Genomic DNA, 27,887 nt, shown 5'->3' on the forward strand with positions numbered 1-27,887 from the left:
GGCGAAAAAAAAGGTGAATTTTATCCCTTTTTTTTTCTTTTTTCTTTTTTTTTTTTGATACTTGATGTGATTCTTAATTAATTTCTTTAAATCATGGAGTCAAGGGTTTGATTTTTAATTAAAACCATTCCAAGGTCGGGGAGGGGCACGTGGTTCATCCAGGAATTTTGGGAAAATTGGGAAATGCTGATTAAAAATCCTGGCAGCTCTCCAGGGACTGAGGTCACTCCTGGATCCTGTTTTTCCTGGGAATTCCGAGCCTGGAGCTCCCCGGGATTTAAGGAAGGGAATTTTGGGATCCTGGAGGGGTTTGGAAAATCGCTTTTATTCCAGGGGATTCTGGAATAAAGGATTCCGGGTTTTTTCCTTTTTTCCTTTGTTTTCCCCCTTTTTTATTCTTTCTCCTTTTTTTCCTTCTTTTTTTTTCTTCTTTTTTTCTTCTTTTTCTTCTTTTTTCCGTTCTTTTTTCCTTTTCTTTTTTTCTCTTTTCTTTTGCCCTTCTTTTCCCCTCTTTCTTCTCTCATTTCCCCACCCCAGCCTGGATTTCCCGCCCCTCCTCTCCCGCTCCTTCCAAGTGCGAGATTCCCTGGGAAAAACTGGGAAGTTTTCCCATGGAATCACCCCAAAAATCCCATATTTTTTAATCTCAGTCCCTGCTTTATTTCCGAGGTTTATTCCCGGGCGTGTCCCGGCTGCTCCCGGGACAATCCCAGGGCAAAATCCAGCCGGGAAAATTCCTGAGGAACGGGAAAAGGCCAAAGGGTGCCCGGGGCCGCATTCCCGAGGGATTCGGGGTTCCGGGAAAAGGCGGAGCCTCGGGAAGTTCTGAATTCCTCTGGAATTTATTTCAACCCATTCCAAACCCTGGGCTGCTGCTCAAGGGCTGGGAATTCCGAATTTCCTTCGATTCTCACTGAAATCTGGGATAAAGTTCGGGAATCTCGGGCTTTAAGGAATCTCGGGAATTCCGGGTTTCCAGCGGGATGCGGAGCCCTTGGAGCTGCCGATCCCGATCCCTTCAATCCCCACTAAAATTCGGGATAAAGATTCGGGAATTCCGGGTTTTCAGCAGCCTATCCCTTCAATCCTTCCCTAAAATTCGGGATAAAGGTTCGGGAATTCCGGGTTTCCAGCGGGATGCGCGGGGCCGCTCGGAGCGGCCGCTCCCGATCCCTCTGTCCCTCCGTGTCCCCCTGTCCCCGCCCGGTGTCCCCGCCCGTGTCCCGGTGTCCCCGCTCTGTCCCCGCCCGGTGTCCCCGCCGCTGTCCCGCTGTCCCTGTGGCTTTAAGGCGCTGCCCGGGGCAGTCCCGGGGCCGAAGTCCGCGGGCCCGGTGCAGGCGGCGGGGCCGGGATGCAGCTCCCGCAGGGCCCGGCCGCCCTGGCCGCCCCCCTGCTCGCCCTCCCGGTGGCCTTGGGGGTCAGCGCTGTCACCTCCCTGGAGTGAGTGGGGACCGGGAGGGACCCCGGGAATGGGGACCGGGAACGGGGAACAGGGAGTAGGGAATGAGGAGTGGGGAGTGGGGACCGGGAGGGACCCCCAGGAATTGGGGAACGGAAAAGGGGAAAGGGGGGTGGGGTCCTGCCCGGGGAGGGGTTTGGGAGCGGCCCCGCTGCTCCGGGAGTGGGATCGGGCTGGGACGGGAGCGATCCCGCCTGGAATCGGTGTCACATCCTCAGGGACACGTCCGGACCTGGCAGCTGCGTCCCAGCCAGGGGACAGGGCTTGTCCTGGATCCGGGAATCCATCCCGGGACAGGAGCTGGATCTATCCCAAATCCGGGAATGCATCCCGGGACAGGGGACAGGGCTTGTCCCAGATCTGGGAATCCATCCCAGGACAGGAGCTGGATCCCGGCCTGGAGACCCCTCCCGGAGAGCCCAAATCCCGGGAATTCGGGTGATCCCGGCATGGGGAGAGCCCAAATTCCGGGAATTCGGGTGATCCCGGCCCATCAGCGGCAATTGGGGTTTTCTGGGAATGCGGGATCGGGGCCGTGCCGGGTTCTGGAGCGTTCCCGATCCCACAGCGGCTCCCCAGGCCTGGCCCTGGCAGCGATCCTGGTGCTCTTCGGCCTCGTCTCCCTCCTCATCCTCACCGGCGGCGCCGGCCTCGTCCAGGACCCGCTGTTCTGCGGTGAGACCCCCGATGGGATCTGGGATTTGGGATATGGGATTCGGGATTTGGGATGCCCCACACAGAGCAGGGATTCGAGATTTGGGATTTGTGATTTTGGGGGGCCCCACACGGAGCCCCCCCGCTCCCCGCAGTGTTCGTGGTGTTTTCCTTCGCGTCGGCCGTGGATTTGATCATCGCGCTGGAGGAGGACGGGATCATCTCGGGCTTCATGGAGCTCTACGTGCGGGAGGTGCCAGCCCTGCCCCGCACCCCCACCCGGGCACCCCCGGTGTCCCCCGGTGTCCCCACCCCCGGGGTGACCCCCTCGGTGTCCCCTCCCAGTGTGACCCAGTGTCCTCACCCCCGGTGTGACTGGGTGTCCCCTCCCCGTGTCCCTCCCGGTGTGACCCCCCGGTGTCCCCACTCCCGGTGTCCCCACTCCCGGTGTCCCGGTGTCCCCATTCCCGGTGTCCCCATTCCCGGTGTGACCGGCTGTCCCCACTCCCGCTGTCCCGGTGTTTCCATTCCCGCTGTCCCCCAGGGCGATCCCCACCTGCGCACGGCTCACGGGCTGCTCACCTGTTACTGGGACGGCACCGTGCACTACGGGCTGTGCCTGGCCATGGCCGGCGCCCTGGGGAAAAGGTGCGCGGGGGATCCCAAATTCCTGGGGAGGGGGAGAAGGGGACGGGAGAATCACGAATTTCCTGAGGAGGGGGCTCGAATTTCCCGAGGTGGGGGACGGAGGGATCCCGAACTTCCTGAGGAGGGGGTTTAGGAGGCCCGGAAAATCCCAAATTTCCTGAGGATGTGGATGAGGGGTGCTGGAGGATCCCGAATTTCCTGAGAAGGGGGATGAAGGGGGCTGAAGGATCCCGAATTCCTGAGGAGGGTGTTTAGGAGGCCTGGAAAATCCCGAATTTTGAGGAGGGGTCCCCTGTCCCCGCAGGAGGAGTTACCGCGCGCTGGGTCTGTTCTGGCTGGGCTCGCTGTTCATGAGCGCCGTGGTTTTCCTGCTGGGCAACCTGATCGGTACGGCCGTGGGGACGAGGAGGAGGAGGAGGAGGAGGAGGAGGAGGAAGGCTCCGTGCCCACCCTGCTCTCTCTCCCGCAGGGAAATACAGCTCCGAGCTGAGCCCGGCCTTCCTCCTCAACCTGCCCTACCTCCTCCTCCTCACCTGGACCGGCCTCCGGCTCTTCCGGCAGCCCCGGGCTCTGCCGAGCCTCAGCCCCGAGAAGGTGAGGCCGGAGCGATTTTTTGGGGTTTTTTTGGGGGGAGGTGGGTGGGTCAGAGGGTGCAGACCCCCCAAAAAAATCCCGAATTTCCTGTGGCAGATCGCAGAGGAGCAGCGCAAACCTCTCTACCAGCGGCCGCAGGATCTGCTCCTCATCCTCATCCTCATCCTCACCGCTGCCTTCACCTTCTTCAGGGGGATGGTGAGCGCTGGGGGGGCTCGAGGGGTCCTGGGGGGGTTCGGGGGGTTCTGGAGGGGTTCGGGGGGGTCCTGGAGGGTTCGGGGGGTCCTGGAGGGGCTTTGAGGGGTCCTGGAGGGGTTCAGAGGGGTCTGGAGGAGCTCGGGGGGTTCCTGGAGCCTCCCGGGGAGGATCTCGGGGGTCCCGGGAGGGTCCCGGGGGTCCCGGGAGGGTCCCCTGCCCTCGCCCACCCCTGCCCCCCCCAGGTGGTCCTGGACTGCCCGGCCGATTCCTGTTTCGACTACACCTACCTGCACGAGCCTTACCTGCGCGACCCCGTGGGCTACCCCAAAGTGCAGGTGAGAGGGAGGGGCCGGACCCTCCCCGGACCTCCAGGTGCCACCAGGGCCACCAGGGGTGACAATGGGGCGCTGGGCTGTCCCCCCAGATGCTGATCTACCTGTTCTACCTGCTGCCCTTCCTCCTGCTCGCCATCTACGGGCTGGCCTGGCCCGGCTGCTCCTGGCTGCCCGACTGGAGCCTGCTGGTCGCCGGCGCCGTGGCTCAGGTGGGGAAAAATCCCGGGATTTTGGGGGGAAAAATCCCAACCGGGAGGGGCTCCGAAATCCCGGGATTTGGGGAGGAAAAATCCCAGCTGGGGATCGGCAAATGGTTGGGGCTGGGTTTTGGGGGTAGCTCCCAGTTTTTTGGCGGTAAATCCCAGTTTTGGGGTGCAGATCCAGGTTTGGGGGGGGGGGCAGATCCCGTTTTGGGGTGTAAATCCCAGTTTTCGGGGGTAAATCCCAGTTTTGGAAGGCAGAGACGCTGCAAGTGGAGCAGCTCGGCTGGCAGAAAATTGCTTTGGGCCTCGGTGGATTTGGACAGAACTCGGGATTAGTGGGACAGAAATAGGATGGAGCGAGAAGCGGGGCTGGAGATTGGATGGGCCGGAGCCAAAAACCCCCGGAGGGCCGGGGCACCTTTAGGGCCGGGGCTTTGCCCTTTGGGGTGGGGGTTTCTCACCTTTTGGGGCCGCTCCCCCCTGACGCCCCCACCCCACGCGCGTGTCCGCAGGCTCAGTTCGCCCACCTGGGCTCGTCCCTGCACTCCCGCACGCCGTTCCCGTACCAGACCCCGGACGAGGTCCTGTGGAGTTTCCTGCTCTCCAATGTCCTGTACGCGCTGGGCCCGCAGCTGCTGGCGCTGCGCTGCCTGCGCTCCCCGGCCTTCTTCCTTCCCGCCGCTGCCCCGGGCCTGGCCCGCGCCAAAAAATACCAGTGACGTGTCCTGATCGTCCCCCTGGCACTCGTGTCACCACCCTGGGGCTGCTGTTCCCATCCTGAGGGTGTTGTCCCCACCCCTTGGGGTTTTCTGTCCCCACCCTTTGGGTCCCGCTGTCCCCTCCCCGGCGGATCCCGCCCGGGGCCTCCGCCCCGCTCCGAGCGCTGGGACCAGAGGCGTCCCCAGAGTGTCCCAAAGGTGTCCCAGAGATGTCCCCGAGGTGTCCCCAGGGACGCTGCGCTCCCCCAAAAGCCGCGGGGACCTCGGGAGTGTCCGCGGGGACATCGCTGCGGTGCCAGCGCTGCCCTTGTGGCACTGCTGGGGGACGCAGGAGCCGCGGTCCCGCCCGGGGGTCTCGGGGGGTCCCGGTGGGTCCCGGTCCCATCCCGGTGCCCCAGCCCGGGCTGGGAGGGCTCAGGGGTGGGCACAGCGCCGGGGGGCACAGCTCTGCTCACCGAACCAAGGAGCCGAGCTCCGCTCCGAGCCCCCCGTGCCCGGCGGGGACACCGGGGCTGGCCCCGCAGAACCCCCGGATCCTTTTTGGGGGGCTGGGGGCGACTGGGCCGGGAGTCCCTGTGGGTGCCTGGGTGCCCGCGGGTGGGCAGGGGGTTCGGGTGGGCTCAGGGTTGGGTGGGTGTGAGCTTTTGGGGGTGGTACCGGGATTTTGGGGTGGGTGCCCAGGCTGGTGCTGGGTGGGCACAGCCGCCCTTGCCGTGCCCGCGGCGGGGATTTACCGGACCCAGCTGCTCGTGGCCCGGCCCGGGGGTCCCGGCAGTACCGGGGGGCTCCGGGGGACACCGGGCGGGGCTCGGTGACCTTGGCGAGCAGCCGGCAGCGGGGCAGGGCCGGCCCGAGCTCTCGGTGTCGCCCCCTGCGCGGAGCCGCACCGGCGATACCGGGGGAGGCACCGGCGGTACCGGGGAGGTTCCGGGGAGGTACTGGGGGAGGTTCCGGGGGAGGCACCGGCGGTACCGGGGGAGGTACCGGGGGAGGTTCCGGCAGCTCGGGCGCGTTCCCGCGGGCCGGCACCGGGCACACGGTGAGTGCGGGACTGCGGCCGCCGCTCCCTCGCTGCGGAGCGGGCGCGGGGCTCCGGGACGGGACCCCCCCGGTACCGGGAGGGACGCGGCGGGCAGGGGTCGCTTTCAGCGGGGCGGTGACGTTAACGGAGCTCCCCCCTCGCTGCGCTGTCCCCGCCCGGGCACCGGAGTTCCCGCAGCCCCGGGGCTGCAGCCGCAGTGTCCCGCACTGCAACACCGCACCGGGGCCGCGGGCGCCGAGCGCCGCCACCGGGACCGGCACCGGGATCGGTACCAGGACTGGCACCGGCATCGGCACCGGGATCAGCACCAGGACCGGCACCGGGACCCCCACGGGGCCGCCCCGCTCCTTGTGCCCCCGCAGCGAGCACCGGAATGCCCCGGGGGGGGCTTTTCCCACTCCCCCTGCCCCCACCGGGCACCGGGACCCCCGTGACGGGGCCGCCCCGCTCCTTCTGCCCGCGGACCGGCACCGGGGCTGCCCTGCTCGCCCTTAGCCCGGGCTTGGCACCGGCATCACCCTGGGGGTTGCCCACCGCCCCTCGCCCCCGGGCTCGGCACCGGGAGGGTCTGACCCGCTCGTCCCGTGCTGACCGGGCACCGGGACCCCCGGGGGGGTTTGTCCACCTCCCCCAGCCCCGGATCGGGCACCAGCACCCCCGGGGGGGCTGCCCCGCTTTTTGTGCCCCTCGAGCGGACCCCGGCACGCGGGGGGTCCCGGACACGGCACTGGGACCACCGAGAGGGGCTGTGCCTCCCCCTGCCCCCATCCATCCGGGGAGGGGGCACCCAGAGCCCAGCTGGCATTTGGGGCACCCCAAGAGCGCGGGGGCTCCCCCGAGGAGAGGGGGAGGCTCCTCCACACTCTGTCCTTGGGGAGGGGGCGCGGCCGGGGGGGGGGGGGGGTCTCGGGGGGCTCCTCTGCCCTCTCCGCGCCCATCGGTTCAGTTTCCAGAGGTGCCATAAATAACTCAGAGATCCGAACCGGTGCGGCTGCCATGAAATATTCATCACTCCTGGGAGCCAGCGGGGCTCGCCGAGTTCAGAGTCGGGGCTGGGGGGTCCCTGCGGGGCTGGGGAGGGGTCTCTGAGGGGCTGGGGGGGTCCCTGAAGGGTCGAGGGGGGCGAGCAGCGACCGTCCCAGCCCTGCCCGACCCCGGCTAGGGCAGGGGGTGGGTGCCAGTGGGTGCTGGGGCTGAGCACCAGCGTCACTCCTGGGGGTTCCCCTCAGCCGCGGGGGGGTTTTTTGGGGGTGCTGAAGGCGCTGCTCCCCCTTCCCAGATGCGTCCCCAAAGCCCCTGGGCCGCTGGTCCCGCAGCGCTGCTGCTGCTCGCCACCGTGCTCGCCACCGAGGCGCTGCCCAACGGCCGCGGCAGGAAGAAGGTGGTTCATGTGATGGGTGAGTGGGGTCGGGATGTCCCGGGGTGGGATTGGGGTGGGTGTGGGTTTGGGGAACCGTCTGCAGCCGTTTTGGGGTGCTGGGTATTATGGCCATCAAAGCACGGGCTCTGATGCGTCCCCAGTGTCCCCTCCCCTGTCCTGTGGGAACCGGCCTGGGATTACCCCGAGCTCTCCTTTTGGCGTTTGCAAAGTCCGGCAAAAAAAGGAGAATTCCCCCCAAGGTGTGACCCCACATCCCCATCCTTCCTTGGCCCTAAAAGAGAGAAATTCCCCACATCCCATCCTGCTTTATCCCCCAAAACGGGAACTCAATCCAAAGGATGCTCCCACGCCCCCATCCCGCTATTCCACTTGGGACCCCCGTGCCAGCCCCGGGATGGCGGCAGGTCCCTGCTGACCCCCGTGTCCCCCCCCAGAGGGTGACAGCGGTGCCGTGGTGGTGCAGACAGCTCCGGGCAAGGTGGTGACACACCGCGGTGGCACCATCATCCTGCCCTGCCGCTACCACTACGACGTGTCCGCGCACGACCCGGCCGAGATCCGCCTCAAGTGGACCAAAGTGACGGAGCCCATGACGTTCGTGGACGTGTTCGTGGCTCTGGGCAAGGCCCGCCGGGCGTTCGGGCCGTACCGGGGCCGCACGGCCCTGCAGGAGGACGGGGTGGGCGACGCGTCCCTCATCATCCGCAACGTGACCCTGCAGGACTACGGGCGCTACGAGTGCGAGGTGACCAACGAGCTCGAGGATGACACCGGAGTGGTCAAGCTGGACCTGGAAGGTGGCTCGGGATGTTCCCCCCGGGTGGTTTTTGGGGTGAAAATCCCGGCATTTTCAGCGCCCGGGGTTTACGGGGGTTGTTATGGGGTTTTGTAGGTGGGGAGGGTTTGTGGTGGTGGCTCGTAGAAGTCGAAGGGTCAGGGGATTTTGGGGGTGGGAAAAGGGGGAAATGCTTTTTTAGGGGTTCGAGAGGTGGCAGAGGGGATGCAGTTTTGGGGGTTCCGGGTGATTTTCCCAGCCAGAATTCCCATTTCCCCAAATCCCAGAGCAGAATCTCCTGGAGTTTGGAGTTCCCAAAATCTTGCTCTCCTTACAAACCGACAAAGCTTTTCCAGACGATTCTCCTGTGCACAAATCCCACCCCTCACCCTCCATCACCCACCTCCAAACCCCCCCAAAACCCCCAAACCCCCAACCCTCCTCCCGTCCCAGGTGTGATTTTCCCGTACCACCCACGCTTGGGGCGCTACACGCTGAATTTCCACGAGGCCCAGCGGGCGTGCCAGGAGCAGGACGGGATCCTGGCCTCGCACGAGCAGCTGCACCAGGCCTGGCTGGAGGGCATGGACTGGTGCAACGCGGGCTGGCTGCAGGACGGCTCCGTGCAGTACCCGATCTCCCGGCCCCGCGAGCAGTGCGGCCGCAAGGACACCCCGGTGGGAGTGAGGAATTACGGCTTCAGGCACAAGGAGAGCGAGCACTACGATGCGTTCTGCTTCACCTCCAACCTCAACGGTGAGGGGAGGGGAAAAGGAGGAATTGGAAAGTTGGGGGGAATGGGGGTGGTGGGAAGGGTGGGCGGGGGTGGATTCCGGCTCTGGAGGGGTTTGGGGTTGTGGTTGTGCACCGGTTGTGGGGTTGGAGGATTGAGGTTTAGGGGGGAAAAAATGATATTTTTTTAGACAAACTCTCGGTTTTTTAGACAAAACCTCTCTCTTATAAATCTAAAACCTCCTTTTGTTTAATCCAAAACCTCTTCTCTCTTAGCCGAAACCCCTTTTTTAAACCCCAAACCTCTTGTTTTTAGCCAAAATGAAATGTTTTGGGTGCTCCACAGGGCTCACCTCTAGTCCCCAAAAATGTGTTCGTGGGGTCCACAGGGCTGATCCCGCTCTCCTTTCCCATCGTCTCCAAAACGTTTTTGGGGCTCCAAAGGGTTTTTATCCATCACCTCCAGTCCCAAAAACTTGCTGGGGGTCTCCACAGGGCTTCCCTCCACCACCTCCAGACCCAAAAAAACGTGTTTGGGGTCTCCACAGGGATTCCCTCCAGCCCCCCAAAAACGTTCTGGGGACGCTCCAGGTCACTCGTACCCCTCACCCCACCTCACTCCGCTGCCCGAGGATTCTCCGGCACCCCCTCACCCCTTCACCCCCCCCCACTCCTTTTATTTCCAGGCAAAGTTTATTTCCTGAAAACCTTCCGCAAGCTGAGCTACCCGGAGGCCGTGCAGGCGTGCAAGAACAACGGAGCCGCGGTGGCCAAGGTGGGGCAGCTGTACGCGGCCTGGAAGATCCAGCTGCTGGATCGCTGCGAGGCCGGCTGGCTGGAGGACGGCAGCATCCGCTACCCCATCGTGAACCCCCGCGCCCGCTGCGGCGGCCGCGAGCCCGGCGTGCGCAACCTCGGCTTCCCCGACAAGAAGTACAAGCTGTTCGGCGTGTACTGCTTCAAAAAAGCCGGGGCAGCCGCGCCCGCGGGGGGTGAGGGGGCTCCTAAACGCGTGTGAGAGTTGGAGGGGTCCGGCAGCACCCCCGGGCTTGGATGGGGTCTGGATTTTTTGGGGTTTTTTTCCCCCCGCTCCTGAACCCCGCGCTGTGCGGGGAGCTGCGGGCAGCTCCTGGCTCCGGAGGGAGCGGTGGAGCCAGCGCGGGTTGGTGGCACTCGGTGACGCTTGGGGACACTGAGGTAGCGGGAGGGGGAGGGTTCGGTGAGCCCAGCCGGGAGCCTGAGCCCCGATTCGGGGTTGGCTCCCCCCGCTCCGCGCAGCTCTCGCTTCTCGACTTCGCGCCTGCTGCATGCGCTAAAAGGGCTGAAGACCCCCCGCCCTCCTCATCCTCATCCTCACACTCATCCCCACCCTCATCCTCATCCTCATCCTCATCCTCATCCTCATCCTCATCCTCATCCTCATCCTCACACTCATCCCCACCCTCATCCTCACCCCATCCTACTCATCCTCATCCATCTTCATTCTCATCCTCACCTTCACCCTCATCCCCATCCTCATCCTCACCTTCACCCTCACCTTCATCCCCATCCTCATCCCCATCCCCGCTCCCGGGAGGTACCACAGCCCCTCCCCAAAGCCCCCCCGTGGCGCTGGGCAAACATTTTGGGGGGCACCGGCTTTGGCTCCGTGCCTTGGCAGCCGGGGGGGTCCCGCAGCCCCCCCGGGGCAGCTCCTGCGCGCTTGGCTTGGCCGGGGGGCTCGGGGGGCTCGGGGGGGCAGGGAGCACCGTGCCCACCCGGCCGGGCACCGCCCGCAGGCTTTGGCAGCCCTGGACGTAGATGAAATAAAAGCTTCGGCCGCTTTGGAGAGCTGAGCGCGGCTCCGCCGTGTCCTTGGGGCATCTCCCGGGGGTTGGGGGGCTCGGGGCCCGATCCCGGAGCATCCCTGGGAATTCTCGGGATGAGATCCAAGCAGCAGCGGAGCCACCCCGGCGTGTCACGGTGCTGGCAGTGACCTGGGGTCACCCTGGGGGTGGCGGGACATGGATGGGGACAGCGGGATGCGGGGACATCCTGCAGCTGAGCGCAGCCCGGTAATTACCTTTAATGAGCCGTGAAAACTAATATCTGCCGGGATGTCACAGCCCTGGGAGGGGACAGCGGGACCGTGGGTGACAGGGGAACCTCGGGGGTGGGTGAGGGAGGATGGTTTAGGCAGGAATCACCCCAAAAAATCCATCGGTGTCTCCTCATCTTGAGGGGGACGCCGTGACCACGGGACACACGTGCTGGCCACCACTGCGGTGACTCGGGGCTAGCGGGTGGCGAATGCGGCACGGGGAGCCCTGGGGGAGGATTTGAGGATTTGGGATTGCTCGGAATTAATGGGGTGCGGCCAGAGGAGGCAGCTGGGGAGCGGCGCCAGGCAGGAGACACGTCCCAAAGCCCCCAGGAAAAGGGACCTGGGGGAGGAGTCGCTCAACTGTTAAAAAAATTTATTAAAATGTCCAGCAGTACAGAAAGGCAGAGTCAGAAATGGGGAGGGGGCGTCAGGAGAGGCTCGGGGAGGGGGCCGGGACACGGCAGTCACGTCGCAAACAGCAGAGGTCGGAAAGCGCCGCACACACACACACGCACACGCCAACTCCAACGGGGACCCGAAACGAACGGAAAGGGCACAAAACCAAACCGAGCACCCCCAAACCAGGCGCGCAGCGGGACAGTGGCCCCGCGGCCACCGTGTCCCCCCCACCCCACCCCGTTCCGGCTGCGGGGACGCCCCGAGATGCTGGGGCAGGGAAATGAGGGGGGCTGCTAAAAAAAAACCAGAGCCACCCCCAGGTGGGATATGGGGGGGGGGGGGGGGGGTGCTGCTTGATTCACCCCCGAATTGGGGACAGGGACAGAGCCCAGCTTTGGGGGGTCCCTGTGCGGGGCTGGGGGCTCCAGCCCGGGCCGGGGGGCTGAGCGTGGGACATGCAGGGAGGGCTGGGGACGCACACGCAGCCGCCCCCTCCGGATCCTATTCCCTACGGGGCCGGGCATCCTAAGGAGCTAAAGCCAAAAGGGGTTAAAAAAGAGGGGCGGGGAAGGGGGGAGGGTGAGAGAGAGGGGGTCGGGGGACATCACCGCATCCCCCGGGGGGCCCCTTTGTGCTCGCCCGGCTCTAGAAGTAGTGGCCCTCCTCCATCCAGTCCAGCCGGAGGTGCTGGCGGTGTTTTCGCCGCTCCTTGCGGGGTTTGTGGTGCTGGTGGTGCTGGTGGTGGCTGTGCCGGTGCCGCCGGTGCCGCCGCGCCCGGTGAGACCGCCTGGCTAACGGGGGGCAAGGCAGGGCAAGCACGGGGGTGGCGGATCCTGGGACCCCCCCCCTCCCCAATCCCACCCTGTTCCGACCCCCAGGGTCCCCCACTCACGTTTTGTGCAGAGGATTTTGGGGCGGTCCCACTTGCCCGTGCTGTGGCACCTGATGGTGGGCACGTGGCGCTGGGTGAAGCCCTCGTGGCACTGGTAGCGCACGCTGGAGTGGATGTTGTATTTCTCCTTCCTTTTCCCCACCGGGAAAGCGTTCGGTACCTCCGGGGGGGGCCCGCAGAGCACTGGGGGGGGACACACCGAGCTCTGTCACCCTCTGGTACCGGGAGTCACTGGGAGTCACTGGAAGTCACTGGGAGGGGACAAGGGACACCAATCCGGGCCACCCAGGAGTTTTCCCTCTCCATCCCCGGGGGGCGTGGTGGCTTTTTTCGTCCTTCAGGGTGGCAGCGAGGTGTCCCCAAGGCTTAATTGGTTAATTAATGGCCTTGTTGGGGCGTCATTAGCGCGCGGGGAGGGGAGGAGCAGCTGGAGGTTAATGGAACTTCCCGAGGTAAGGAATGGGAATTTAATGGGTTTAATGGGAGCAAATTAAACAAATCCGAGCGCTGAGAGAACGATTGATCGGGGGGGCAAAGAGAGGAAAAAATGGAGATTTACTGGAGAAGTGCTGGAATTCTCCTGGGAGAAGGGTTGGGAAAGGTTTGCTGGGTATGAGGAGGGGCCTGGGGGCTGCGGGATGGGGACAGGGATACCGGGATGGGGACACCAGGGACCGAGGGATGGGGACAGGGAGGCCAGGGGCTGCGGGATGAGGCCGTGCCAGGCCGGGCACGCCGGGCGGGCACTACCTGTGCCTTTCTTGCAGATGTAGGGCAGGTTGTAGTTGCAGGGCACGTCGTTCCATTTGCCGATCTCGTGGGACACGAGCACCACGCAGTCCTCGCCGCCCGCGAAGAAGTTGTCGGGTTGGTTCTCCCGCCAGTTCTCGTATTGCTGCGGGGCCACCAGACACGGTGACACCCTGGGAGCCCCCTCCCCTCACCCTGAGCCCCCCCCTCCAGCCCCCCAAAGCCCTCACCAAGCCGCTGTTGTCGGTCCACTGGAAGTCCTGCTCCACGATGCGGTCGTTGAGGCCGATCCAGGTGTTCTCGTGGCCGAAACCTGCGGGGAGAGGCACCCGCGGCTCGCACGGAGGAGGCGAGAGGAGCAGGCGGGGAGGGGGGATCGGGGACCCCCAACCCACCGTTGATGAAGGCGTGCTCCTCCTGCGAGTGGATGCTGGTGAGGTGCCCGGCGCGGCGGCGACAGTCGCGCTCCGCGTCCTCCCAGGAGCGCCGGCGAGCGAAGTAGCGATAGCAGTGGCCCTGGAACTTGTGCCAGTTGTGGTCACAGCCCTCCGTGTCTGCGGGGACACGGCGACAGTGGTGACAGAGCAAGGGGGCGGCCACCGTGCAGGGTTTGTGTCTCCTTGCAGCTCCCCAAAGCCACAGGGGCTGGAGGGGGGGCACGGGGGAGGGACAGTGAGGGGACAATGAGGGGACACTGGAGGGTCACTGGGTGTGTCCCCACCTTTCTCGCAGCGGCTGCCGCCGTAGCTGGGCAGGCAGAGGCACACGAAGGAATTGATCTCGTCGATGCAGGTGCCGCCGTTCTGGCACGGGCTGGACAAGCAATCATCGATATCTGCGGGGACAACGGGAGCTGCGGGCGCGGCGACATCCCCGAGCCGAGGAGGGGACATGGCCACCACCCCCGCGCTGTGCCAGGCCCGCCCGGTGCCCCGGGCCCTCACCGATCTCGCAGTTCTCGCCGGTGAAGCCCGGGGCGCAGCTGCAGCCGCACACGGTGCCGTTGGCACGGCTCGTCCCGCCGTGCAGGCACGGGTTGTTCTGGCACGGGTCCGGCGGCGCTGCGGGGTGGCAGCGGTGCCCTGAGAGCCGGGCTGGGCGAGTGGGAGCGGTGCCACCCGCGCCATCCCCGCGCCATCCCCGCGCCATCCCCGCGCCATCCCCGCGCCATCCCCGCGCCTCCCAGTCTGGAAATCCGGATAAAAGGATCCACCCCGCCCAAACCTCCGCCTCGAAACCTCCCGCTCGCCCCGTGGCCACCATGCCCAGTGCCCCCAGCTCACCGTGCCCGCTGGCATTGCCCACCCAGGCCAGCAGCTCCCGCTCGTCCAGCGCCGGCTCGTCCCCGCTGCCGCTGTCGGAATCCAGCACTGGGGACCCTCCCGCGCCCCCCAGCTCTGGCCCCGTGCTCGGGGACCCGGTGGGCTCTGTCCCCCCCGGGTGGGTGGCACTGGGGGACAGCCAGGGGCCGAGGGTGGCCGAGCCCAGGGGAGTGGGGGGCTCTTCCCTCCTGGCCTCCCCGGAGGCGTCTTCCTCGCCGGGGGTTGGTGTCGCATCCTCGTGTCTGGGGACATCTGGGGGGCCGGGGGTGGCGGGGGGCTGCCGGGGGCCCGGGGGGGACAGGAGGAGCTGCTCGGCTGCCCCCGGCTCCGGCTCGGAGCGCCGCGTGGGCTGTGGGTCGGGGGGAGCAAAGCCTGTGGACCCCTCCTCGGCCACCTCCTCCGGCCGCTCGGTGCTAGCCCACAGCACCACCTCGGTGGCCACGGGGGAAGGGGACGCTGAGGGGACATCCCAGACCGGGGGGGACGCGGCTGCTTCGCTGCCGGGCTCGGCTGCCCCATTCCCAACATCCCTGGATTCCTCCGGCTGCTCCGGGCTGGGCTCGGCCGTCCCGTGGGGAGCCGTGGGGCTGGAGGGGCGCCCGGGAGGAGCCCCCTCGGTGTGGCCGGGGGTGGCAGGGTGTCCCTCGGAGGGACCCTCAGGTTGCAGGAATGTCACCGCCTTCCTCTGCCTCTCCAGCGCGCCGTCACCCGCGGCCCCGCTGCCGTCCCCGATGTCCCCGCGGGGCTGCGGGGACAGCTCGGGACCCTCGGCCACCAGCGGGGCCGGGGGCAGCGGGGGCAGCGGGGGCACGGAGCCACCGCCCTCCTGCGAGGGGGTGTCCCCGGAGAAGTCCTCGGTGACATCCGCGGGTGGCCTCGGGGAGTCCCCGCGGGCGCTGGGAGCCCCAGCCTCGGGGATGTCCCGGTGGGGAGCGGCGGGGGACGGGGACATCACGGGGGGGGTCCCTTCGGGTGTCCCCGAATCCCTCGGGGTCGGCGAGAGGGACACCGGGGCGGTGGCCCCGAGCTCTGCAAGAGATGGCACCGCCGTGGGGTCACCGAGAGGCGACAGCGCCGGGACCCCGCGGCCGTGCCTGGTGTCACTTACCGGGGCTCATGTCCTCGTCCAGCGCCTCGGGGGACGCCAGGGGACCCTCGCGGGGGCTCTCGCTGCCGGCTCGGGGGAGGCTCCACAGCTCCACGGCCTTGGCCGCCGCTCCCTTCACCTCCTGCGCCAGCACGGGGGCCTGGGTGACAATTGTCGCTGCCATCGCGGTGTCCCCGGCTGCCACCTCGGGGTCGCGGCTGTGCCGCTGGAGTTGGAAGTAGCGCCCGTTCAGGCCGGGGTAGCTCCTCCTCGGGGCACCGGAGCTGCCCGGGGTGGGGCTGGGGGTCCCCGGGGTGGGGCTGGGGGTCCCCGGGGTAGCGCTCGGGACCGTCCCGAGCCCGGCCGGTGCCAAGGACGAGCTGTGCTCCAGGGCTGGGCTCTGGGAATGTGACAGGAGGGTGGCCGGGGGTCCCTGAGGGTCTCCTTGTGCCGCGCTGGCGCTGGGAGGATCCCGCCGGGAGCTCTCTGGATCTTCATCCACCTCGTTGAGAGCCTCCTCATCGTGAGGCCACACCAACGAGGTGGCCGCGGTGGGTGACAGGGATGTCGCAGCGCCCGTGCCCAGCTCCGGAGCCGCCGGTACCGGTGCCAGGGCAGTGCCCGGGAGGTCACCTCGCTGTGCCACCGGGCTACCACTGGCCGGCCGCAGCTGCTCGTCCTCCTCATCCTCGCCCAACCCCGCGGGTCCCGGGGGTGGCAGGAGGTCGTAGCGGTCGCGGGGGATGTCGCGAGTGTCCCCCGATGTGCCCAGCTCCTCGCTGTGCTCCACCAGCACGTTGTCGCTGCTCGGCGGGTCGGGCGTGGGTGGCGCCGGCAGCACCGGCTCCTCCGTGTCGCTGTGGCCCGCGGCTGCGTGGGGACAGCACGGGCATCGGCGGCGGCACCGAGGGCACCCGGGAGGGGGTCCCGCAGCCCCCCTCGAGTGCCAGCCCCGAGCACCGCATCCCCCTCCCCTCACTGAGCTCCCTCCCAGCGCCGCCCTCCTCATTTATCTCATTAATTCCTCATTAAATATTCATCCGCAGCGATTTCCCGGCCGTGCCCACTGCTCCCCGAGGGAGGGAGGGAGGGAGCGGCTGGGGGGCGGCTGGGAGGGGACCCCTCACCTTTGTAGCAATAAGCGTCGAATTTGGAGGCGGCGGGGGGGAAACCAGTGCGATTTGGGAACTGGTAGAGGGTCCGCACCCCCGAGGCCTCTCCCCCGCATTTCCTGCGGGGCTGGCGGATGGGATAGCGCACGCTGCCATCAGCCAGCCAGCCCGGGTCGCACTGGTCCAGCCCTTCTCGCCACGCCAGGTACAGCTGGCCCGTGGTGGCCAGCGATGCCCCGCGGCTCCGGCAGTGCCTGCGGGCTCCTTGCCAGGTGAAGCGGCCCGGAGCCGTGGCGTAGAACACGGTGCCTGCGGGACACGGGAGGTGTTGGGGACACGGCGACAGGGAGTGCGAGGGGGGTTTTGGGGTTTTGGGGCGTTCTGGTCGCCGGAGCGCTGGGGCCACGCGTGGAGCCAGGGTGGCTCCCACCCTGCAGCCGGACCGCGGCTGGACAGGGAGGCACATCGTGGGCACCCAGACGTGCCATGGCCACGAAGAGACATCCCTGGGCACTCGTCTGTGCTCCTGGCCATGCCAGGGGCACAAAGGGCCACCCCTGGGCACCCAGGCGTGCTCGTGGCCACACCGGGACCACAAAGAGCCACCCCGGGCACGGTCCCGGCACGCAGCCCTTGCCTCGCAGCTCCCGGGAGTAGCAGTAAACGTCGTAGAGCTCGGCGGGCTCCCTGCGCCCGTAGCTGCGCACGCCGGGGAGGCTGTTCCGGTCTCCGTAGCAGCCGGGCCGCGACTGGGTGATGGGGTACCTGCCGGGAGGGGCACGGTGGGCGCTGGGCTCCTCGGGGAGGGCTGCCCGGGGTGGCCCAGGGGTGGCCCCGACGTGGGGGTGACTCGCCCCGCGCGCTCACCGCACGCTCTGGTCGCTCAGCCAGCCCGCGTCGCAGTTGTCGTAGCCGTCCTCGAAGGCGGCCTGGAGGTGCTGGGGGGAGGCGATGTCGGCGGAGTTGTCGCGACAGGCGCGGCGAGCGGCCGGGAAGCTCAGGGCGTAGCGCTGGCCCGCGGGCCGGTAGTGGAACACAACGCCTGGGGGGCACAGGAGAGGGGAGATGGCACCGCGGGCAGGAGGGCGGCGCTGGGTGGGGTGCAGGATTGGCACGGGTGCAGGGCTGGCACTGGGTCCATGGGGTGCAGGATTGGCACAGGGCTCAGGATTGGCAGGGGATCCTGGGGGTGCAGAATTGGCACGAGATATGGGGCTGGCACGGGTTCAGGATTGGCACGGGGTGCAGGATTAGCACGGAATGTAGAATTGGCACGGGTGCAGGATTAGCATGAGTGCAAGGCTGGCACGGGGTGCCCGGGGTGCAGAACTGGCTCGGGTTCTGGACTGGCACGGGGTGCGCAGCTCTCGTGGGGCGCACAGCTCACCCTGAATGCCCAACTCGCCCACTTTACCTCAGCCCCAGCGCCCCCCCGGCCGTGGCCCCGGCCGTGCCCGGCTCACCCGTCACCTCCAGCGGCAGCAGATCCTGCTCGTCATCGATGCCCGCCACCACCTCGCAGCGGTAGAGCCCCGCGTCGCTGGCACGGGCCGCCCGCAGCTGCAGCGTGGCGTTGGAGCGGTCCCGGGGGTAGCCCGGTAGCCACACTCGCCCCTCGTAGGCTTTCACCACCTTCACCGCGTTGTCCTTGGCCACCAGGATGGGCACGTCCTCCCTCTGGCCGCTGGCCGAGCGCACCTTGCTCCATTTGATGCGGGGAGGCTCCGGGGGCTCGTTGGGCCCCAGCGAGGCCGAGGGGTGCAGGAGGAAGAGGCAGGGGAGGGTCACGGGCTCCCCCAGCCCCACCCGCACCGCCTGGTGCTGCACCCTGGTGATGTGGATCACCTTCCCCTCGTCCTGCGAGCCTGCGGGGACAGCGGCGGGGTTGCCACGGGGCTTGTGGGCACAGCCCAGGAGGGTTGGGGGCATGGCAGGGTGGTCGGGAGGGAGGGTTCTCAGGAATGGGGATGAGGGATTGGGATAAATCGAGTGGTTGCTGCTCCACCTGGACCCCTCTGGGGCTGAGCCCCCCACTCGGAGCGGGCCCAGCCCCCCCCCCGGTATGTCCCCAGGCTGTGGCCACTGCTCTGCACCCATGGGTGCCACACGGCTGCCAGGGCCACCAGCACGGCCCGTCCTTGCCCGCAGAGGGGGATCGCTCGCCAAAGATGCCGCCGAACCCGGGTGGCACCGGCGGAAAAGGCACCGCAGTGCTGGGATAAAGCGCGGCAGGACCGTGACCACCCTCCCTCCTCCTCCTCCCCCTCCTCCTCCTCCTCCTCCTCCTCCTCCTCCTCCTCCTCCTCCTCCTCCTCCTCCTCCTCCTCCCGCACTAATCCCGTCCCAGCCTGTGCAGGCTCCCAGCTCCGCCGCAAATCCCCCGCGTCTCGGAGCCGCCGTGGACCCCCCAGTGGGGTCAGGGACCAGCTGGGGGCCACTAATCCCCCCCCGGGACCTTCCTCCCCCACCCTCACCTCACCCGAGGCTCATTGGGACACCGGGACCCTTCCGGGCTGGGCCATCCCCAAACCCCCCGTGCTGCGGTGTCCCCTGGGGGAGGGACGGGACAGGGGGGACACGGCTCAGAGCCGCGACAAATCCCGGGGGGCTCAGCGGGGCCGTGGGGAGGGGTCGCCAGCGGGATTAAGGATTTAAGGTCTCGCCTGCAGCGATCCCAAGGCGGGGATGGAGGGAGGGGGACACGGTGGCCTGGGGGGTTTTTCCCTCACTAATCCCTGCCCAGGTTTTTATTGCCTGTCACGATTTCTCGCGGCGCAGGGTTCATTATTTATTGCTGTTTGCCCCGTAATTAGCCCCAGCACTTACCCAGGACGGCGATGGGCAGGAGGGAGAGCCCGAGCAGGAGCCAGCAGGCGGCATCCCCCATCACATGGACCATGCTGGACCTGCGGGGACAGCGCGCGCTGCCAGGCCGGGGCTCGCCAGGGGCCAGGAATCGCCGCGGGGCGAGCGGCATCAGCCCCGATAGCCCAGGGAGGGCTGGAGGTCGCCCCAAGGATGTTTTTCCCAATTGTCCAATGAGCTCCTGTCCTGTCCTGGCTGCACTGACACACTTTAAACCCGGGCTGGCTGTACAATAAATTGGCCTTTCTTCCCCAAGAGCCCCGTGTGTGCTGCTGTCCTTTCTCTCTCTTTTTTTTAACCACATCCCGGGGGTCCCGCACAGGCACAAAGCCCCGGCCCTGCTCCCGTCCTGCTCTGCTGGAGGGTCCCGAAATCCCCTGGGATCAGCGGGGAGCTGGGCAAGTCACACATCCGGAGTGGGCACAACCTGGCACAGGTGTCACCCAGGGCCTGCCACCATCATCCAGAATGGACACAACAATCACGCAGTGCCCAAAATCATCACCCAGTTCCTGTCACCGTCACCCAGCGCCCAAAACCCAAACCCCAAAGTGCCACCACGAGCCTGCACCAAACCCCGAGTCCCCCCTCCCATGGACCCATCCTGGAATTCGCTGCCCCCCGGTTTTCCCCTGTCCCAGACAGGGATTTGGGGACCTCACTCCGTCCTTTGGGGGACACCAGGAGCCCCCGGCGCCTCCCCAAACCGAGTCTCTGCCTCATCCCCCATCCCTGCTGCTCCATTTCCAGCCCTTGCTGCCTCCTTCTGTCCCTTCTGTGCTTTTATGGGACGAAAATAGAAAGAAAGAGCGAAACGGCGAGAAAAAAGGAGACCCCCCGTGTTCCGAGCTGGCAAAGGACCTTTTTAGGGGACGCAAAACCGCTTTTTATCGGATTTCTTCTCAAGAAAAAAGCCTTGGCAGCTCCGCGGGGCGCTCTGTCCCCACAGCCAGCAGCTGGGAGGGGACAGGGAGGAGACCTGGGAGATTCCCGGGGTCAGGAATGGGCAGCGGGATGCGCCTCTGCCCAGATAAATCTCCCAGGAGCTGGAAAACCCCAAAACAGCCCCGGGGCTGCTCCAAGGCACCGAGCGCGGCTCCTTCATCCCTGCTCCGGGATGCTCCGGGAAGGAAATTCCTTCCGGGCAGCCTCGCCAGCACCGAACTTTTCCTTTTTTCCTCTCTCTAGGGGAAAAAGTTATAAATTCTTTGGCACTTTCGGGTTCGGGAGGTTCCGGCTGCTCCCATTGAAATGTTAATTTTGGTTTTGGGTGTCCAGGAGCTTTCCCAGGACAAAAACCAGCTCTGTGACCTTGGTGGGTGTGGGATGGGGACAGTGGGGACGGGATGGGGACATCCAGGACACCAAGCACCAGGGTGTCCCTGTCTGTGCTCACGCAGCCCCCAGGGCTCCAGACCGTTCTGTTGCGTTTTCCCACTTTTTCAAAGATTTTTTGGGATTTCCACCCATCTTCTTTTTGTCCCCGCTGCAGCTTCCAGGCGATTTTTCCCATTGAAAGGCAAACGAGATTTGGGGAGACAACGGCGCTGGGATCCCGCTCCCTGCCACCTTCCCGGGATCTTCCCCTTCTCCATCCTCCTCCTCCTCCTCCTCCTCCTCCTCCTCCTCCTCCTCCCTGGCCCGCGGAGCATCCAGTGACAACTGGGGGGGTCCCATCCGCGGTGCCACCCCGGGCTGGTGGCAGCGAAAGCCGCGTGAACACGAGGAGTAGAAATCCTCCCGGGAGTAGAAATCCTGCTCGGGGTATTTTATTTACTCAGAGCCGGCTCCTGGCTGAGCAAACAGCCGCGATTTCTTTAAATGTTAAACACAAAAGTTGCTCTTTGTGTTTCCAGCCCCTTCCCGGGGGGCTGAGGAATGCCGGGCTTGGTGGGATGGGGCTGGAGGGGTGGGATGGGGATGGGGGTCCCTGATCCCACCCCTGGGTGCTGCTGGGGGCTCGGGGTTCGGGTTCTGGGGTCGCGCGGCTGAGCTGTGGCCTCCCCTGACATCAGCATCCCTGTAGGATTTGCTTTCGCGGCAGGAAAAGTGGGAACGGCGGGGCCGGCAGCACCTGGGAATGCTCAGATGTCCCCAAAATCCACACCCAGCAGGGACAGGACACGGCTCTGCTCCTCTGGGGCCACCCGGCTGTCACCGCTGCCCTTGGCTGGGGACACATCCCCCAGGGCCCGGCCCGTGCCCCCCGCCCCTCACCCCGGCAAGGTGCTGAGCCAGCGAAAAGTTTCTCCCAGGGTCAGGACAAGTGACACGGGAAGAGCCACCCCCACACGCGGTGTCCCCTCGCACGGTCCCCAGGGCCGGGCAGTGTCCCCGGGACCGAACCCCCTCCTCGCGATCCATGAATCCACAATCCAGCCCCAGCCCCGCCGGGAGTGAGGCAGGGATGGCGCGGGCACATCGCGACACTGCGGTGTCACCGGGAGCGGTCCGGCATGGATCCCAGGCAGGATGGGGACATCGGGTACGGGATGGGGACATCGGGTACGGGATGGGGACATCGGGTACGGGATGGCGACATCAGGTGTGGGTTGGGGACAATGGGTACGGCATTCCCAGGAAAAGCAGCCGTGGGCCGGGCCATGTGTTTGTCACCACGCAGCGCCCGGTGGTGACAGCGAGGCGGGGGGGTGGCACAGGGGTGGCGAGGTGACAGAGGTGGCCGGGCCACCACGGCCACCAAGGCCCGGATTTCACAGCTGGGGGGTCTCTCCCCGCAGTCAGGGCGGTGTCACCGTGACGTCCCCAAGGCCACGTGGCTCGGCCCCCCCTTGGGGACACGGAGAGTGTCCCTGTCCCCTCGGTGTCCCAGCCCAACCGGGGGAACGGCAGACGAGAGAAATTTTAAAATAACGCCGGTGCTAAACGCCCCCCCGAACCCCCCCCAAAGCCGGGCGAACATTTTCACATCTGTCACTTGCTGTCACCTCATGAATAATTCATCCCGCTCATGAATATGCAAAGCCGGGGCTGGTGATTAGCTTGAGCTGAAACAGAGCTTAATTCCACACAGGCCGCCGGGACCACCCGGCCAGTTTGGGGGTCACCTGTGCCCCCAGCCTGCCCCGAGCCTCGGCTGGGATGGGGTGAGGAGGATCCCGGGGTCCGCACGGAGCACAGCGGACATTTGGGACAGCGCTGGGGACACGGGGTGGGTGACAGCACAGAGGGGGCACTGCCCACCCGCCCGGGCATCCCGGCTGCGTCGCGACACTGGTGTCCCCACCCTGGGGACACGCCGCTCTTGGGGTGTCCCCACGCACACCTCAACCCCCCGTGACCTCTGCTGTCCCCGCAGTGCCACCAACACACCCGCGACATCTCAGTGCCCACCCCCTCGGCGTGTCCCCCCCCCGCCACCGCTGCCACCGCTGCCACCGCTGCCACCGCTGCCACCCCGGGGGCTGCTCCTGCACCCCCCAACCCCCATTCCCGAGCACCCCTGAGCCCCCTCCCCACGCACAGCACCCACCTCCCTCCCAGCGCCGCGGTGTCCCCAGCGGGGCCCGGGGGTGGCCTCCGGGGGTGTCCCCCGGCCGGGGGTGTCCCCGGGGGCTGCGCGGCCGTGGCAGGAGCCCGGCGGCGGGGCCGGCTCGGCGTCCCCTCCTCTCTGCCCACAACAAAGGAATTCTGCAAACCTCGCTGCCGTCACATCTCACAGGCAACGTGATGCTCCCCGCTCCCCCCAGCCTGCCGGAATAAATTAGCACCTCGGGAAACTGTGATCCCGTCCAATATGGGCCCTTTGCCGGGTGCGATTTTTATTAGGCAGACAGTCTGCAGCCTTTATTTTAGAATTTGCTCCTCTTTTTTTTTAATTTTTTTTTTTTATTTATTTATTCTTTTTTTGCCCCGTTTTCTGCCTCTCCCCGGCAAAGCCCAAAGCGCCTCGGGAGACCCAAAGCCGGCTCAGCATCGCCGGCCACACGCTGGGAGTGACTCCCGACACCGCTGCCGGTGCCCAAAACCGGGAGGAGACCCCCGGGCCCGTGGGCCTGGCACGGGTCCAGGCCGCTGGCACCGTTGTCCCACCGGTTTTGGGGTGGCCCTATCGGCACCCACATCCATCCATCCACCCACCCATCCCGGCTTCTCCCCATGCTGGGGACATCCTGGCCGTGTCACTCTGCCAGCCCCCTGGTAGCCAGGGCCACCCCGGGATAGGGACATTCCCGGCTCCCGACCCGCCAGGCAGCCACCAGTGTCACCAGTAAGGAACTGGGCGCACCCGGCTGTGGCACCGCAGGGAGGTGACACCGTGGTGGCACCCACGGCTGTCCTGCCACCCCTCGCCACCTCTGCTCGCCCTCTGTGTCGCTGCCAGCTCCCGGGGGGCTCAGGGCACGGTGTCGCACTGTCCCCAGTGCCGGGGATCCCCAGCCCCTCTCAGCCTCCCCAGCCCCTGAGAGCTCCGGTCCTCACCGTGTCCCCCTGTCCTGGTGTCCCCACACCGCCAGTGGCCACGCCCCCATTGTCCGGCTGTCCCAGTGCCCCTGATCCCCGCAGTGTCCCCTCCAGCCCAGCACCCCCATCCCTGACAGCTCCCTGTCCCCTCAGTGTCCCCTCAGTGTCCCCCACGCCGGGGCCACCATCCCTCACCTCCGTCCCCCCCCACACCGAGTGTCCCCTTCCCCACTGCGCCCCTAACCCGGATCGGTCCCGCTCCGGTGTCACCGTCCCCATCCCCGCCACCGGGACCCGCGGGTCCTCCCCCAGGCCCGCATTCCCCAGCCTGGATCCGTCCCGCTCCTGCCGTGGTGGCGCCGGTGTCGCTGCCGGTGTCGCTGCCGGTGTCACCGCCCCCCATCCCCGTCCCCGCAGCGGTGCCAGTGCCGGTGTCACCGTCCCCATCGCCACCACCGGGCCCCGCATTCCTGCAGCCCCCGCAGCTCCGCCGCGTCCCCAGCTCGGATCCAGCCCGGATCCAGCGCTGTAGCGCTGCCGGTGCCGGTGCCGGTGTCGGTGCCGGTGTCAGTGTCGCTGTCCCCATCCCCCCGTCCCCGGCACGGATCCGTCCCGTTCCCACCGCAGCCGTGCCGGTGTCCCCATCCCCACGGCGGCCCCGCAGCGGGGGCGCTGCCGGTGCCGGTGCCGGCGCCGGTGCCGATGCCGGTTCCGATGCCGGTTCCGGTGCCGGTGTCGGCTCCGGTTCCGGTGCCGGTTCCGCACTCACCTGCTCCGTGCTCAGGGCGCGCCGGGACTCATCGCCGCCGGTAGCTCCGATCACTCCCGCCGGCACCGGGAGCTTAAGAACGGGGCTCGGAGAGGGGGGCAGCGGGCCGGACCCACCTCGCCCCCCCTCCCGCAGCCCGGAGGGGGCCGAGCCGGGCCGGGCCGGGCCAATCGCGGCTGGCGGCGGGCGCGGCCCCCTCCTGTTCCCCCCGCCGGTGCCGCCGGTGCCGCCCGCCCGCACCTGCCCGCAGCCGCGGAGAACCCGCGCCCGCTCCGCGCTGCCCGGCGCAGGGCGAGGGGCGGCCGCGCATGCGCCGCCCCCCCCCCAAAAAACCCGGGCCAACCCCCCCCAAAAAAATGGGGGCCGCCCCCTCCCCATCGAGCGGAGTCGCCTCTTGCACCCCGCTCAGCGAGGAAGGGGTTGGGGGGGTCCCTGTAATGAGGGGGGGCCATGGAATAGGGGGGGCTGTGATGGGGGTGGGGTCCCTAACAGGATGTGGGGGGGTCGCTGTGATGGAGGCAGGAAGAAGGGGGGGGGAAGCCCAAAAGGATTTTTTGGGGTGTTTTCAAAAAGAGGAGCATCTCCCAGCCCCTCCACACCCCAAAATTCCCTTTAAGCCATACAGGGCACACCCTCAGCATCCTCCAGCCTCCCCCACACCCCCCTATGTGGCCGGAATGGGGTGCGGGGGGGCTGGAAGTTGCTGTGGGTGCACAAAGATTTCAAAAAGCCCCCAAACTCCCCCCTAAAAAATCGGTGAGACTCTCCAAAGAGCTGCGCTACCAGACACGACCCCCAAAATGGGGAAGAAAAGCATCCCTGAGCTATTGGGGGGGTGGGGGGGGGTTTTGGGTGGGGGGGTCACCTTCCCGCCGGTGACTGAAGAATGCCAGCCTGTCTCCCACGGTTTGGCACCAAAAAAAAAAAAAAAAAAGAGACTCGCCCCCCTCCCCATTTCGCCCATAGGATGGATCCGTGGAAACCCGAGAGCAAAGTTCTCATTTCCGACTCCATTGTGCCAGACTTTTCGTGGCGTTTCCTGCCTTTTGTGAGCCCCCCCTGCTCGGGCACAATCCCGGCGTTGCCGGCGCACAGAGCTCCTCTGTTCCCCTCCTTTATGTGGCTGCAGCTGGCGGGCCCGGCCCCTCGGAGGTGCCCGGGAGTGGGGGACAGGGACGGGGGTCGCGGTCCCCGTGGGGTTTGCCAATGGGAATTAGGGAGAGGGTCCCAGGGGATTTGATATCCCGGCTTCTCCCCGCTCGCAGGGGGTGCAGACACCCTGCAGATCTCCCGTCCCGACTCCGAGAGGGCACCCCAGGGTGTTTTTGAGGTTGTTTTGGGCTGTGGCTCCTGCTCGGAGAGGTCCATGGGGTGCGGTCGGTTCAGAAATCCCCACCTGGGCACCCTGGGGATGTGCCCCCCAGCCACAGCTGGCGGGGCACCCGCCGCCCCAAATTCTTCCTCCTGCTCCTCATCTTCCTGAATTTCACCTGGAAACAGCGCGGGGTGCGTGGATCAGGGATCCATGCGGGAATTCCCAGTGGGAATGTCGGGTCGCGCCAGAACCTCGCACGTGTCACACATCCCAAAAAACTCCAGCACAGCCGCTCGCAGCCTGACCCGACCCTCGAAATGGGCCCGGAGCCTCTCGGGGACTCAAAGATGGGGGAGTGGGGACACCGACCCCCCCTCAGAGGCACCGGGGATGTGTCACCGGCCTTTTTTGTGACAAGGGAAGGTGCTGGCAGTGACTGAGCCCAGCTCTCGTCTCAAGTGGAGATGGATGTCACAGCAGCCACCCGCCAGCGCGGCTTGGGGACCGGGGTGCCACCGACACCTCTCCCCCCTCTCCGGCAGCTGCTCCGTGCTCGGGGACGCGCTGGGGACCAGCTCCTCCAACTGGCACCAGTTTGGCGTCCCAGTGTCCTCCCGGCAGCTGGGAGGTGACTTCATCGGGTCTCGTCGCCGCCGGAGCCCAACATCCTGCCAAGGCCGAGCCTCGCTCGGGTGGCACCGAGCGGTGTCCCAGTGTCGCCAGGGTGGGGTCCCCGCACCCCTCCAGCCCCGAGCTGCTCCCACCAGGCAGAACCTGCTGTCACCGTGTCCCCACAGCCCGGACCCCGCCGGGTGGCCCCGGGACAGCGAGGTTGGGGTGACCCCGTCCCTCGCTCCCGATCCTGGGTCCCCGGCCCCGGCAGGATCCGCGCAGGGCAGAGCGGGGACTGCGCGTCTTTTTGAGCCCGAACGCGGGGATTCTGGTGAAATCCTGCAGCAGTGTTGCCGTGACGACCCTCCCGCAGTTTCCATCAGAGATGTTTTCCTTTGTTGTGACAGGGACACGGGGAGCGGCCGCGGGCGGTTGGGGTGCGCTGACAACGCCGAGGGGCTCCCGCTGCCAGGGCAGGGTCCCGGCACCGCCCTGGGGACCCCGCCGAGGCTCCGGAGTGGGGCTGGGGGGGCTACACTGCTGGTTCGTCCCCAAAAAACAGCGGAGGGGACATGAGCCAGGTGACGTGAGCTTGGTCGGTCTCAGCCAGGTCTTGCTGCCATCACAATAGAGGGGTGACATGGCCAGCCCGCGGCTTGGGGACACCCAGGGGTTGGTTCTGTGGTGGCCGCCCCTGTCTCGCACAGGACGGAGCCAAACTGGGCGGGTGGCGTGGCCGGGAGCCTCCCGAGCTGCTCCAGTTCGGGCTGGTGGCGGCGAGGCCGGGGTGCTGAGGGACACCGCGGTGTCCCGGAGCCTCGCTGGGCAGAGAGGGGACCCGGAGCTCCCCGGGAGCTCGGCTCGGTGTCCCCGCACGGCCGCGGGGTGCTCGGGGGGACCCCATCCCGAGCCCCACGGAGCCGCTTGTTATTCCGCTCAGGTCCGCCGGCGGCTAATGAAGGCCGTTCCAGGAGAGCTGCCACATTCATCAGGATTGCAGCTCATTACCGAGGCCTCTGCCACCGCAGCTGGGGCCAGCGCTCGGGGCACTGGCACGGGGACAGCGGACGGACGGACGGACGGACGGGCAGGAGGATGCGCGGATGGGGAGAAGCGGCGGCTCTGCCCGGCCTGGCGGAGCCGCGGGGCTGGAGTCGGGCAGGACAGCTCAGGGATGGGGAGGGGACAGGGGGGAGCCAGAGCGATGGAACCTCGTCCGTGCTGTCCCTGTCGCCTCACCTCGTCACGGAAGGGGCTGCAGTGTCCCCTCGGGGACGTGGCCGTGCTGCCTTGGCCAGCCCCAACTTCCCCCCGAAGCCACCGGCAGCGTGCATTGATTTTATTTGCGGTTTCCATGGCAACTGCCTCCTTCCCTTCCCCCTTCCGGCAGCCGGACCCGCTCCTTCCCCCTCGGGCAGCGACCACCCCGCACCTGGGACCCGGGAGGGGACACGGGAGGGGACACGGGAGGGGACACGGGAGGGGACACGGGCGATCCCCGCGGTGGCGATGCCAC

General features: G+C 66.7%; 3 protein-coding genes across 4 annotated transcripts; 2 read left to right on the plus strand and 1 right to left on the minus strand.

Annotated features, from left to right (window-relative positions):
- The first annotated feature begins 1,309 nt into the window (after window positions 1–1,309).
- On the plus strand, window positions 1,310–4,811 carry TM6SF2 (transmembrane 6 superfamily member 2). Its single transcript, XM_014887184.2, has 10 exons — window positions 1,310–1,440; window positions 2,028–2,134; window positions 2,269–2,366; window positions 2,658–2,761; window positions 3,066–3,148; window positions 3,231–3,355; window positions 3,452–3,553; window positions 3,796–3,888; window positions 3,978–4,097; window positions 4,604–4,811. The coding sequence occupies exons 1-10, from the start codon at window positions 1,352–1,354 to the stop codon at window positions 4,808–4,810; spliced, it is 1,128 nt and encodes a 375-aa protein (XP_014742670.2). The 5' UTR covers window positions 1,310–1,351; the 3' UTR covers window position 4,811.
- Window positions 4,812–7,064: 2,253 nt separating this feature from the next.
- Window positions 7,065–10,575, plus strand: HAPLN4 (hyaluronan and proteoglycan link protein 4). The gene is made up of 4 exons (XM_014887174.2): window positions 7,065–7,249; window positions 7,668–8,030; window positions 8,462–8,764; window positions 9,427–10,575. Exons 1-4 carry the CDS (start codon window positions 7,132–7,134, stop codon window positions 9,756–9,758), a joined length of 1,116 nt encoding a protein of 371 aa, XP_014742660.1. The 5' UTR covers window positions 7,065–7,131; the 3' UTR covers window positions 9,759–10,575.
- A 606-nt stretch (window positions 10,576–11,181) lies between these two features.
- NCAN (neurocan) lies at window positions 11,182–24,578 on the minus strand. Of its 2 annotated transcripts, none has more exons than XM_088179090.1 (15): window positions 24,445–24,578; window positions 19,212–19,291; window positions 17,849–18,250; window positions 17,253–17,427; window positions 17,023–17,150; window positions 16,401–16,694; window positions 15,295–16,143; window positions 14,148–15,215; window positions 13,809–13,925; window positions 13,586–13,699; window positions 13,260–13,418; window positions 13,095–13,177; window positions 12,865–13,009; window positions 12,115–12,297; window positions 11,182–12,009 (listed from the first exon to the last, which is right to left on the minus strand). In XM_088179090.1, exons 2-15 carry the CDS (start codon window positions 19,282–19,284, stop codon window positions 11,756–11,758), a joined length of 4,044 nt encoding a protein of 1,347 aa, XP_088035216.1. In that variant the 5' UTR covers window positions 19,285–19,291; window positions 24,445–24,578; the 3' UTR covers window positions 11,182–11,755. The 2 variants fall into 2 exon arrangements, with proteins under 2 accessions (XP_088035216.1, XP_088035217.1); XM_088179091.1 differs by having other exon boundaries at window positions 11,182–12,013.
- Between the last annotated feature and the right edge of the window lie 3,309 nt (window positions 24,579–27,887).

Source organism: Sturnus vulgaris, chromosome 26, assembly GCF_052056855.1.
Source record: "Sturnus vulgaris isolate bStuVul1 chromosome 26, bStuVul1.hap1, whole genome shotgun sequence".
Taxonomy (NCBI): domain Eukaryota; kingdom Metazoa; phylum Chordata; class Aves; order Passeriformes; family Sturnidae; genus Sturnus; species Sturnus vulgaris.